The sequence below is a fragment of the Hesperophylax consimilis genome, chromosome 22 (assembly GCF_061612785.1).
Source record: "Hesperophylax consimilis isolate HC1 chromosome 22, BYU_Hcon_1.0, whole genome shotgun sequence".
NCBI classification, from domain to species: domain Eukaryota; kingdom Metazoa; phylum Arthropoda; class Insecta; order Trichoptera; family Limnephilidae; genus Hesperophylax; species Hesperophylax consimilis.
The window spans coordinates 18,109,848-18,124,418 of NC_142857.1; the positions used below are offsets into that span (position 1 = coordinate 18,109,848).

General features: G+C 34.5%; 1 protein-coding gene across 1 annotated transcript in view; it reads right to left on the reverse strand.

Annotated features, from left to right (window-relative positions):
• The window catches only part of mbo (Nuclear pore complex protein Nup88), a 298,324-nt gene extending 287,928 nt beyond the window's left edge, over window positions 1-10,396 (reverse strand). Inside the window, exon 1 of the mRNA XM_089645063.1 lies at window positions 10,129-10,396. Coding sequence (XP_089501189.1) covers window positions 10,129-10,332 — 204 coding nt within the window. The 5' untranslated portion in view covers window positions 10,333-10,396. The remainder of the gene's footprint in view (window positions 1-10,128) is intronic.
• Window positions 10,397-14,571: the final 4,175 nt, after the last annotated feature.

Here is a 14,571-nt window from a genome sequence, read left to right on the forward strand (position 1 = left end):
AAAAACGCTGTCAAAAACGCTAACCACATGTTTACTTCAACCGTAGAAAAATTGAGAGAACTCGATATTTCGAAAACACATTCGTTTTTTTTGGGGAATTTGTAAGAAAACTAACTTCACTTTTATCTGGTTCATATAATAAAAAATAAGAAATACATATTTTTTAAAGTTAAACCGTTTGTTACGATAGCGAAGCGAAATATGAAAAAAATTACAAATTTTCGAATAAAAAAGATAAAAAATACTTTTATAAAATAAGGACCCGGTCATATATGACCCTAAAACGCTGGAGGGGTTAAATTAAATTAGCGCCATCTATAAAAGAGCAGATTATGAATTCTATATAAGTATACCCATAATACACTAAAATAGAAAAAAAGAAAACAGAAATAAAAGCAAAGAGAAAACCATTCGAAATAAATTATCAAGTGTTTTTTTTCGTTTTTTTTAAATTTTCCTGCCCAAATCTTTTAAACTATCACATTAAATTAAACCACCCTATATATAAGATATTTAAGGACATGTTCTAATTCTTAGGTGTGTAGTGCGGTTTTGACCGCGCCTCCAAGTAAGTGTACAGTGTAGGGTCCTCTCTTCGGGCTCAAGACGTACGATCGGCCGGAGCAGAGTAATAGCGGACGGGGGCCCTAAACTACGCAGGGTCTGAAGGGCGGGGGCATGGGGCGGAGGGCGATGGAGCCCCCTGGATTAATAAAGTTTACGCTAACGAATGGTCGAATAAAGTTGTCCGTTGTAAATTTGGAAGAAATCTGGGGTATTTGTCTTAAGGGTCAGGAAGTTGAGGTTAAGTTGAATATCAAGAAATTTGTTATACAGTGGTACACAAGAGAGGGGAAAGGTGGGCACAGAAAAAAACAAAAGTGATTACATAATAACAAATTATTTCAGAAGATATGCAGTTGTCGTGCAATACAACAATTTATCATATTTAAAAGGAAGATATCAAAGAATAATAAAAAAATATAAAAGAAATATTTGAATGCATCCATTGTTTTAGGAAACCTGGAAAGATTTTCCCGTGTAATGACCATTGATTTTTTTTAATTGAAATAACAAATTTATTAATTTTTAATTTGTCAGGTTCATAAAATGGTAATAATAATAATAGTTGTAATTCCAGGCTACATGCTGGGGTTCTGCAACGCCATGAAACAATTGGAAAAAATACAATAAAATAAAAAAGCAAAAACGAAACATTAAAAAAAGCCAAAATTTACGTTGAAAATCAATATAAAAAGTAGCTGTAATGATAAAGAGTCAAAACGGGTTTTTTTGTTAATAATAATTATTGGTTGTGATTTAATATCTGTTTTGAAATGTTCCATTTCCCTAAATCCTTAAATGATTTTCGTTTTTACCATACGTACCTACTGTATTTATTAATGTTAATAGGGCGTACCCATGCAAAATTACGAGATATATTATAAATGTGAGATTTGAGAGGGTGAAAGTTTATGTAAAGAACACACCAGAACAAGTATAATAATCGCAGAATGATAAGAAAAAAATGTTTACATCAGCAACTCTTCAGTGTCAAAATTTTTCGTGAATATTTTTTCTTAATAAGTTATGTAAGTTATTAAATTATAAGCAATAATTAGTAGCCTGAAATATCAATACAAATTGAAAATATCTCCCGAGTAAAAATAAATGCCGCCAACGGGAATTGAACCCGTACCTTCTGATGTTCGGTCAGGTGCTCTGAACAGTCGGAACCACTGAGCTATGTCGGCTTATTTCCAACCCGCCAAATAATTCAATATGTACTTGTACCTACCTCAATCAAAAATTACTGCTAATAATATTTTTTTCACCTGTAAACAACCAACTTAATTTTTGTTGACTAATTATTGCTTATAATTATTTGTTATCCTTTATTCCATGCATAAAACCTTGTCTTATGAACATTAGTTTAACATTTAAAAAAAATAATTTTCAAATTATGTCTGAATTCTTAACACAATCAGTTCCAATTTTGAAAATGACGCGTCAAAACAATACAATTACAAACAGACCGACCGACAACCGAAATTAGTATGTTTGATAATAATGATAATGTTGCCTATAAAATAAGTCAAATTGTTGTTTTCTACTTCGTAGACAGTAGATGTGCACGACGGGCGAAGAAAATTAATTAATTCCCATTTAAATTGCATTTGGCAACGGTTGCATATTTCAAGACGTTTTTGCAATAATTCATTCGAATTACAATTCAACCCGTTCAGCCTTAAAAAAGGCAACATTAATTAAAATTTCTAAATATTTAGGTTTTTATTTTCTATATTTTAGCGACTATTTAAACATTGTACATACAAAATATGATGTTAAATATATGTATAGTAAGTTGTATTTCTTATTCCTCACTAGGGTGACCTGTACTGAGGTGGACTAAAGTTATTCATTTCTGTTTTTATTTATTATTAATGTTTTGTTCAGAGTTTTTTCATTAATCTCTTTCAGCCAGATTTTGATACTTGATTTGTAATCATTAAAATTTTCTATTCGCTTCCTATCAGGGGGAAGGATATTGTGGAGTTTCGTCGCAAAATAAATATAACTTGTCTTGCTTACGAGATATTTAATAAGTTTTAATATAACCAGCGCAAAAAAAATTTATGACTGGATATAATTTATGTTTGAACCCGGGTACAAAACTCAGAAGCTTTCCCCTTTATCATTCCGCTACAAATAATCCCCTGTATTGTTGCTGTCATAGAACCATCTGCCCGTATTTATAATAAAATTTACGTAGCATAAAAAAATATTGGTGTAATACCGTGCTAAACTGGGGACCAGAAAGAAAAAGGGTTCTACCAGAAAGACAACAGCATAGATGGAGCAACGATAAAAAGGATTCAGATATAAAGTCATGCCCTGACTCACGGCACGAAACATTGGAAATATAAGGATGAGGGCCAGTACCAAGAACGGGTGGAGCAAGTCTGCGTTCAAATTACAAACATCTATGGGTATGTATTAATTTCTCTCATCTCCTTCACTTCCCCACTACACGCAGCCTCATAACATATCCCAATTGGGGATAGCATAGTTCCACTGGTCCCAGGCGGTTGGGAGCAGTTGATACTCTTGTACGGTATTCACAAATTTATATGTTTAATGCGACTTTGCCGGTTTGAAAGGTGTTAGACGGGAGGACCTAAGAGGCGACTTAATTTTATGCATTTAATATCTCCGTTTACCGGTGAAAGGAGGCGATAAAGCTTGGGGCCGTGGTCTTAAGACGTTCCTATAGTAAAAAAATTTTTAAATAAAAGGAATGTCATCTTGATGCTCGTTGTATACTAAGCACTGACCTTGTTCCTCATCCGGAGATAAAACATGCTAATGCAACATATCACCAATTTGGAACGAACCTGTAGGCGGAAGAAGAAAATGAAGAGGTAACGGGAGGCTTATCAGGTCAAAGAATATAACTGGAGACATTTAAAATTGTGGTTTCTCACTAGGACGTAACTAAGAGGATCTTTCACTATTTTTTATGTGAATACCGCACGAGTTTATGTAAATTTTTATTCTTCTATATAAATACCCGCTAATCTGTCAAAGCAGTTCATAAAATTTTTTTTTCATTAATAAACAGCCTGGATTCTCACTGCCTCGAAAACTCTGGTCCACCATTGATAGGTCCTCCCACAGCCGCTGTGCCCACATGATGCATAGGTGGGTCCTTGAACATGTGGTCAACGAACGCCCGCTCCATTCATTCCCCGGCGGGATTGATAGGGTTCACAAGGCGACGCCCGAGGCTCTAGACTGAATCACAGACTTAGATGTTCCCCTCTGACTCCCCACCATACGAAATAAGAAGAATATGTACATTTTGAAATGTGATGCTGGAGAAAAATTCTCAGTATTCCACAGAGACAGACACACAAATGTTTCCATTCGGGAAGATCTATACATCCACAACAAGCTTTCAACTGTCTGCCTACAGCGTACTTTAATATACTTTCAACTGTCTGCCTACAGCGTACTTTAATATACTTTCAACTGTCTGCCTACAGCGTATTTTAATATACTTTCAACTGTCTGCCAACAGCGTACTTTAATATACTTTCAACTGTATGCCTACAGCGTACTTTAATATACTTTCAACTGTATGCCTACAGCGTAACAGCGCAGCGTAACGTACTACGAAACGTTGGCTAAAGAAGGAGTTAGCGCAACACGGCATAACACCCCAAAAACAAATAACAAAAAAGCCTACAGCGTACTTTAATATACTTTCAACTGTCTGCCTACAGCGTACTTTAATATACTTTCAACTGTCTGCCTACAGCGTATTTTAATATACTTCGGACACGTTGCTTGCTAAAATGAGAACTCCAAGTTGGAGAAACTCATAGGCAAAAAATGTTTGGCAGGAAAAGCAGAGGAACGTCACCAATGGAGTGACCAAGTATCACTGGCGTCCGATACGTCGGTGTCAGTGTCCCTGGCTTTCCACGCAGCGCAGAACCACGAGTAGCGGAGGAGCCGTGTCCATCATGGACATTGGAGTGACGGTCACGATCTTCAGCAATGAGGAACCGACTTAAACCTTAGGGCAATTCTGGAAGACATTCTAAACAGACAACAAACAACCGTAGTCTTTTTGGGAGATACATATCTCAGCCCGACATGGTCTCATAATAGTTATGTTATCTCATTTTATATTACGGCGATAAAACAGTGTTAGAAAAGGAGAATACCACGCTTTCAGTTTGCAATAAAAAAATTACGGTAAACGCTCCCGAAAAATTGAAAATAATTCTATGAAATAACATTTAGCATTTGAAAAATATTTTTAATACCTTATTGGTGACAGAAAGAGATGGAAATAGAATAGATAGAGATAAGAATATTAGAGAGGATGGAATATATGCATTCGTTTCTAATTGTATTTCTTTCACTCGTTGTTTTATTTTTGAATATATGTGTAGGTCTCTGTATGTAATTATCTTTAGTTAATATAATAAACCCTGACGAAGCTTGAGATAAGCAAAACCCGGTTGGCTGTCATTATTAATTCAAATAAAAACTGGTGTATTACAATGTGTGTTATTTCATTTAATATATAATGTCACACCCAAAAGTGTTTGCTTCCTTCGAAAATATAATAATATTTTAGGTTTATTTGAAATCTATGTGAATTCATTTATTACGAAGCCCGTCTTCATAAACATTATGGCGAAAAATAATATATTTTTTTTAGCTTAAAAATTAATTGAAAACCCATGGTATTTCCATCATTGCGGCCTGCATCAGAAAAAGTGAGATGGCGCCATCTACCGTCTTTCTTAATATAAATCATTCGTATTTAACTCCAAGATGGCGGCTGGTCGACGACAGCCAATTACAGGCCTCGGAGACAACCGCTGTCAGGCGGGAATTAAAGCGGGAAACCGGGGCTAATAAGCGCGGGAAGGAGAACGAAGCAAAGTCACATTTAAAAAAAGAACATAAAAAAATTTGTTCCTTTTTCGATTATGTAGTGAGAAAACAAATAGGATTATGACTCCCCCAATAATTGGGGAAAGCTTTGAGGCGGAAGAAATGGGAGAGAAGTCTAGTTGCAAAACATAGCTAAAGCAATCACAAACCACCTTTAAGTTTTTAATTGTAGTTTTCTAGCGCTTTACTGAAATAATCTTCCTATTCTGAACAATCATTGAAATTAATCTTTTTATAGGTGAAGGACACTAATTGTATTAGCTAGTCAGAAACAATTTTTTTTATACCTTACAATATTCTCCCTGCCCGGAGCCAGCTGAACTATGGCATACTCATCTGGAAATCGCTGTAAATGAGTAGATAAAGGAGTATAGAAAGGTTGGGAAATATCTGACTATCCAGAAGATCTGGTCACTAAACATAGATAAAGTCATTCCAATTTTGAATGGCGAAACTGAAAGTTTCTTCCACTCCGGAACGAGGTGCGAATATATTAAGTTTTTAATATAAACAAACGCGAACGCATACACAGCGCAAACACGCGAAAAATCACGGGATATTATAATTTTAGGATTTCTGAAGCAGAAAGTATGTATTAAAAAAATCAATTTTCTTTCAAAACAAACATTGTCAATTTTATAGACGATCAGAAATTTACCTGTCAAATGAATACCATTAGTAAACTTAAAAATTACGAAGTCTGTCAAAAATTTAAACATAAGAAATACACATTTCAAATACAGAATAATTAATTCATTATTTAAAATAAAATAATTTTGGCACTTACTTGTCTGAATTGTTCACACAATTGGTTCCAATTTGGAAAATGACACTTAAATTCAAAGCAAATCAAAGTTATACAATCACAACCGAAAGTAGTATTTTTAATATAACTTATTCGATATTTTTAGACAAATACATATTTTAACAAATTGTGACATTAGCCAGATGTATCAAATTTTAGTAGATTTGTTTATATCAGGTTTAAGATGACCGACCTCAGAGTCCAGAGTCAAGGAGCTTACCACTCTAGCACAAAGGTCGTTAAACGCATGGAATAGAAGCATGTCATAGTTCACTCGGACAAAGGTAAATAAACTAGAAGTCTTTAAATTCACGGTATATTTTCGCACGCTGGGAGCGACCAGAAAAGGCCGGGGTACCAACGTAAAGGTCAAGACTAAAATGACAAAGACATGGAAATAGTCAACAAGACCAATGTTGTTCGCCGAGTTAGTATAAATAAATAGTCAACAAGACCAATGTTGTTCGCCGAGTTAGTATAAATAAATAGTCAACAAGACCAATGTTGTTCGCCGAGTTAGTATAAATAAATAGTCAACAAGACCAATGTTGTTCGCCGAGTTAGTATAAATAAATAGTCAACAAGACCAATGTTGTCCACAGAATTAATATTAATAAATAGTCAACAAGACCACACATATTTATTTGCAAAGAGCTGGCACGTAAATTAACATAATAACGCAGTTTTATCTCAAAAACACTGGCTATTGGAAGTTCAAGACAGGACGTATGGTCACATTAGTATGGACCGCTGCATCAAAGGATGAAGATCATTTTATAGCAAAAACGCTGGCTATTGGAAGTTCAAAACGGGACGTATAGTCACATTAAGTATGGACCGCCACATTAAAGGATGAAGATCATTTAACAGCAAAAACGTTGGCTATTGGAAGTTCAAAACGGGACGTATGGTCACATTAAGTATGGACCGCCACATCAAAGGACGAAGATCATTTTATAGCAAAAACGCTGACTATTGGAAATTGAAAACGCGACGTATAGTCGCATTAAGCATGGACCGCCACATCAAAAAATGAAGATCATTGTAGCAAAAATGTCGACTATTGGAAATTCAAAACGGGACGTATGGTCACATTAAGTATGGACTGCCACATAAAAGGATGAAGATAATTTTATTGATTTATTTATTATAAAGCTATATGATCATCATAGCTTATTAAAGTTTTTAATGTCACCGAGCAAAGATAACATCAATATAATTAGTAGAAAACCAAGTGTTCATAACAGGTTCACAGGAACTTTGGGTATACTTAAAAGAATTCGTGATCTGCTCTTATGTAGATGGAGGAAATTTAATTATATCAGGAAAAAACACTTTTTGCAAGTCATACTTTAAAATATTAAGATGAATTAGTTGGATGCTTCCGTACTTATGCAATATGAATATGAATACATAGTTTTGACCGTACACAAACTCAATGCTTTCAAAAAAGGCGTACAAAAACATTATTGGATTGAATCACCGATACAATAATGTTTTTGTATTTCTTTCTTGAAAGAATTGAGTTTTTAAACCGACAAAACTATTTATTCATTTTCATATTGCCTATGTATGGGCGCAAACAAATAATTAATTGAACTGAACAAATAATTCATCTACATATTTGAAAGCATAACTAGTAAAAAGTGTTTTTTCCTAATATAATTAAATTAGCGCCATCTATGAAAGAGCAGATTATGAATTCTTTTAAGTATACCCTCAAGTTCTTATTTATTGTTCTTACCCTGAACTTTACTATAAATATAGTATGAATACTATATTAATTTTTTTAAACTAATATTCCATCCCAGCTTTTATATATATTTATCATATTTGTTTGGTTCTTCCAATTCTACACACAATTGGCTACGATAAGCAATTGATTGACTTAATCATTGCATGCCTTCCTGGATGTCCTATATCTGGATATCCTGGATATCTTCTATATACTTGCAAATAAAATTATCATCTGACACACCAATTTTATTCGTCTGATGAACGTTCCTAGTGAAATGAGCGTACTTTTTAACAATCTCAATTGGAACTCAGGTGGTTAAAACAATTTACAAAGATATAATGTCTACTTCATTCGATTTACTTTCTTATGTCAATTACACGCCTCATTGCCACACATCACTGTTTAGATAATCATTATGGACTGCCTAACCTTCCCTCGTCTGCATTCAATCCTCTTGTCAACTGTATTAGCTGCATTCACCATTCTGTCAACACACTTTTCAGTCTTCCCGCCTCCCAATCCATTATTAATAAGTAATACAGAAACACACTCAATTTTCAGTTAAAAATGCAACATATTGATACAATAAGAATGCCATAATCATATAATGTTCTTAAGAATTTATGTAGGAACTAGCAACGGGTCATTTTAATAAGAGCGGGAATCACGGTACTAGCTCAATATTTTCATACAACTCAAAGTATCGACTCAATTGAACAACAGCTCAATTGAACGGTAGCCCTGTGCTGAGGAATGGGCAAACTGTGCTCGCCTGATACAGCTCCCAGCTCCTCAGCGTATGAAAGATCGTACTGCTGGTACCAGTACCACATGAAAAAGAAGATGCTAGGTTGTTAGTAGGTGTAGCTACATGTGTCCAAGTCCAGATGTCAGACGTTGTTCACGTCTCTGAGTATGTAATAGAAGTTACCTTTCAATTGAGCCGTGGTACGGTTTACCAGGAGTCGTACGAATACGGCTCATCAAAAAGAGCTAGCTCGAATGTGCGGCACGTTCATGAACGACCCATCACTAGTAGGAACAGTCAATGATTTAAAAAAAAAAACTAAAAAAAATCCAATTCAAGAAAATCACCGTAGGTTATGAAAAATCCGATAAGTGTGTAGCTTTTAAAAAGTTGTTTGGCACCGTTTGCAGAAATATGTTATATCAAACAAATAAAGGGCAAAAGGAGATAAGGCAGTAAAAAAAACAATTGTATCTTTAGTTAGGTAAGTTTTTAGATTTTCACGGCCAAAAGCATTTTTGTTGTTTGTTTTTGGGGTGTTATGCCGTGTTGCGCTAACTCCTTCTTTAGCCGACGTTTCGGACAGCGTTCCAGTGTCCATCATCAGGGCAGATCCGGTAGATTCGAACATCTTCGCAACACGGCATAACACCCCAAAAACAAACAACAAAAATGTATCTTTAGTTGGTTAATATAAAGGAGTTAAATATAAAATATTATGGCAATTCAAATTTAAAAAAATATTTATTGCACAAAAAGAGTACAAAGGGAACTGACGATAAATTGGCAACACGGTGCTTTACATTAATTAATACTGGTTTAGAACGGTCCAACTTCACTCTTATAAGTAAATACTTGAGTTTTAAATGGGTAACAAAGGCTTATTAAATTAGACTATCAACAAGAGTGTAGCTATAATACTTAAATCTTTATAATATTATGTGGGTATGAATAATTTTTTAGTAAGAATGAGGAACAGTTTAGGAACATAAATTTGAACTATTGGCGTTCCATTGTGAACTGTTTGTGTTGTTTATTTTGTAATTCCTTTCAACAACTTCTTATAAAGATCAAAGACAACATCACCTAACAACAGAGTTAAAAGCTTCTGTATCTGTTAGCAGATTTAATGTTATAATGATAAGGATACAGCATCAAAATATTTTAAAATCATTACTAACATATTTCACAATTTTATACCGGTTTTCAAGCGATATTTGACGATACATAACCTCACAACATATTTTTGACAGTTGTGCTTAAAAACTGTGAAATATTTTCAAGAACCTAAGGAAACGTTTAAAATCAGGATGAAAATACACAATAAAGACAGTTTAAATCATCAAATTGGTGTATACATACCTGATATTCCACATTTTCTTCTATTTCGTACGTCTTGATGTTCAACGTCAATACGCAATTCTCAGCCGAATTCCACACAAAAAGCACATCATCTTTACAGTCTATGATATTTTGGGTCTTGGTGATATCTTCAGGAAGACCCTTTTTAATAGCTTCGAACATTTTATGCTCGTTTAGGTTAAAAACATTCGCGCGGGAAGTCATGATTTCACGTTGTTATGTTTATAAACGCGTTTGACTTTGACGTACCGATCGGACTGAAGTTCGCGCGGTTCAACTTGTTGCGGGATCGGGAATATTGTTCCAAAACTCAACTGACAGAAACATTACGTCGGTTCACAAACTACTAAACGCCATTGTACTAAAAATGTTACGATATAAATTATTCTTAAATATTATTTATTACCTAATTCCTAGTTCTTACCGCATAAGACTAATTTTCTGGCACCTTATTAAAAAAAAAAACTGTTCGAAATTTAATTTTAACGCCTTAATTCGTTTGATAATGTAGAAGAATTATTATTTCACTAAAAATAAAGTATTCTATCGCGAAACGAAAATTGTTGTTTACTTCGTCGTCGTTTTGCAGGAATATAAATTAGAGAATTGTTGTATTTAACAAAATTTTATAAATCTAGGTTTCCTTTTTCTGAAAATTTATATGGATTTTTTCAGTACATCTCGTAAACTGATTTTAAAACATTGGTGGATGAAGTGCGACAAAAGAAAAAAGAAATAGAGGAGAAATACGAAGAAGAGGAAACCACTTATCCTGATTTATTTGTTAAACATGGCATAGGCATTTAAAGCAAGGTTTCGATTCTGAATATTAAATTCTTCTCGTAATTTTGTAAAAAAAAATGACATTAATTTGCTCTCGGAGGGTATAATAATATTATTTGAGAGTACGCACACTTCCTTCAAAGGTAGATTTAAATGAATATCAATGTAGCCATTAGCTTAATCCCTTTTTACTATTAGATCGAGACAGCATTGCGTACTATGTCTTTCATACACTGTCTGACATTGTACATAGCCATTCCATTCCATTTTTTGAATTTGTACTGAAAAATCGAATTTTAAATTTGTTTCCGGTCGGTCCATGCCCACATCGCGTTTCTTGTGTTCTTTATTATTTTGAATAATAATATGTAGAAGGTAGGTACTAGGTACTTTCCTAGACTGACAAAAATCGTTAAATTAATAACATCAAAGGGCTGAGTAAAAAAACCCTTCTGATGAATAATTCCCATCTTCAAGGGATGTTAATTAATGACACATTGGTCTCCTGCCGACGTTTCATGCATAAGACATGTTTGCCCACCGACCGATAGGGGTGGGAACAAGGCTCTGCAATATCACCTAGGGCCGTTACTCCTCGCACCCTTATAATAAAATCGGTATCTTTTAATTAGATTATGTAAATTTTATATCCACGATATTCCGTGGGGGTGGGGAGAAGGGAGGGTATTTCATAAATTTATTAATCATTCTAAAATGTATCCCGGGATTAGGGAATTTGATAAAGTGACAATGATATTCATTGGTGTTATTCATGTTGTTATTCATCATTCGGGCTTTGGGACGGATATTGTCACTACGTTCTTGTTTCATATCGCAATTCTTGAATCAGGAGTCTAGAACGTTTGAATCGCATACGGATTTCTTGGTTAATATTGTAGAAATGCTTTTATTATACCTAACACACAATAAAAATCTTATTTTAATCCATTGAAATGATTTTTTAATTCAATTGATTTATTTTTTATTCTTCATTATAAACACTCGCAAAACTGCCAAAGTAGTTTGTCAGCAGGTCAATTTCACAACAATAATTATAACACTTAAGCACAAATATAACTAAACAAAAACACAGCATAGAACATAGAAATAGAAGAATAACATTGCAACAGTAGAAGAATAACAATTCAACATTGGAATAGTAACATTACAAAAGTAGAAGAATAACATTACATTAATAAGAATGACACATACCTGGACGGATGACGAACCTCGTGCTCGCACTGTTGGTGGACGCGGTGGACTCTTTCGCTGCAGCAGCTGGTCCAGTTTCTTCACCACCTAGGATTTTTGCTGCAGAGTCTCCATCTTCTATCTTCGTGTCACCTGTTCCTCTAATTCATTTTTCACTTTATTTTTGTAATATTTATATTTTTGTAATACCTGCATCAACTGTAAAGCGCCCCTGAGGTGATATCTTACAAAAGCGGCGCTATACAAATTGTCCAATAAATAAATAAATTACAACATTAGAAGGATAAAATTACAAAATTAGAAGAATAACATTACAACAGTAGAAAAATAACATTACAACATTAGAAGGCTAATATTACTACAAAAAAGCCATTAAATACACCGACGGATAAATATAATGCACGTAACATACTTATGCACATACATACACTCAAAAGTACACAACATACTCAAACACCCTCATAGACATATTTGTACATAAGGTTACGTGCATAAACTTAATGGATTCTAATTTATTGGTACTTAATGGCCAGGATCAAATAACTGAAATAATTTAAATAGAACTTTCACAGAACTTGAAAATTAGCTTTGAAATTTGATGGATTGTTCAAATTCTGTGACACAACCCGTCTTAAATGTTTGACTTTATTCTATTACTTTATTATTTGAGTCGAATTAAAGAGAGACTGGAGCTTAAGAGAGACTTTAAAATGGTCTAGAACCAAAAGGTAAGGGGCACATTTTTTTAAAATGTGAATGCCGCAACAAGAGCCCCAACTGCTCCCAACCGTCTGAAGCCAGAGAACCTATAGAATCCCAAATCGGGGTATGTTACGAGGCTGAAGTAAGTGGGGAGGGGAAGGAGATAAGGAAGTACCTGCCTATTCAGATCTGGTCACCAAACACGGCAAAAGCCATATCGAACAACGTTTCAATTCTAAATTGTGGTATTACACCAGGGCGATACTGAGAGTATCTTTCACTCTGGAACGTGCCGCAAGTTTATTATATTTTATTTCAAATTAATTAAATGTGAAATAACACAAATTTATAAAATTAAATTAACTTGCGCACGCTTGATTTGAACCCGCGGCCTTCGGCTTGCTAGTCGAGAGCCTTACCCCTCGACCACGGAGACCGTCAATTGTATCCATTCAAAATTTGTATGGAATACACATCTAGTTTTCTTATTTATTTTATGGTGCTAACGGTACTGGTATGGCACTAATATTCGTAATGAGAGCTGATTTAAATATTTTCTCTTTTGATTCATATTATATTCCTGTATTCAATACAACTTTTCCTATAGCAATATTGCTATAATACACCCCATGATTGAAATATTTCCTGCCAAAACAATTCACCCCCAGACATACCAAAGATGCCCTTCATATTTCAGGTGGGCAATCTATAATAATCCCGACGAAGAAAATGTCCTTCGATTTGTCTGTCTGTTTTGCAGACAAAGAAGACGTGTTTTTGTCGCAGAAAGAAAAATGAACATCGCCATCCGATAGAGATATTTCTTAATAACGCAACAATGCGGCATCTATGGGATATATTGAAAATAATCTGGTGATATTTTGTTTAGGGAGTCTATTGAGGTTCTTCGGAAAATATTAGATAAGTATTTTAAAAAGTAGGTAGGTACCTATCAGTGGCGGTCGGTGATTTTTTGTAGAAGGGATGCTGTACATCAAATGTTTATACTCGTACTTACTACGTACTTGATATCAAATATGCACATCTAGACGCTAGCCCACGAACAAGATACAATTAGGTACCGTCTAAAATTATCTCCATAAATTCATTAAGCTCCATAACTCAATTTTTTCCGCAAATGGCCGAGACACAAAACTTTTTCGCATTAATGATTCAATAATACAACCACACAATTCACTATTATCATTTGGAACACGTTGGCGGAGTATCCATATTATTTTGGGTATTGATTTTTATTTATTTAAATCGCAGGTTAATAATATTCAATACGAATTCGACTTCAGTATTCGAGCTCAAAGCAAACTGTCAAAGCAGCGCGCGCATACAATCCAATGGATTAGTAATAGAGTATACGATTCTGTGCATTATACACATGAGCATTAAAGACGGTTTTTGTACGTTGGATGCTGTCATTAATATCGTATAAAGTATCGAAAATATTAGCTTGCGCGTCTCAGTGCGCATGCGCGGAAAGAACGTACGTTCTGGCATTCTTGGATACGGTTTACAGATCGCTTCCACACCGCAGTGTGTTTTACGCGTTTCACAGTATTTGAGAATGTATGTGTATTTAGACTCACCCCCGCGCTGTTTGTATAGTGTGTGTGTTGTGCGTATACAGAAACGGGACAATAATATTTGTATGATATTTTTCAGCGCTGTTTTTGTAAAAAAATCACATTAAGGTCGCTGTAGAAATATTAAAATATTTAAATTGCGGTATTG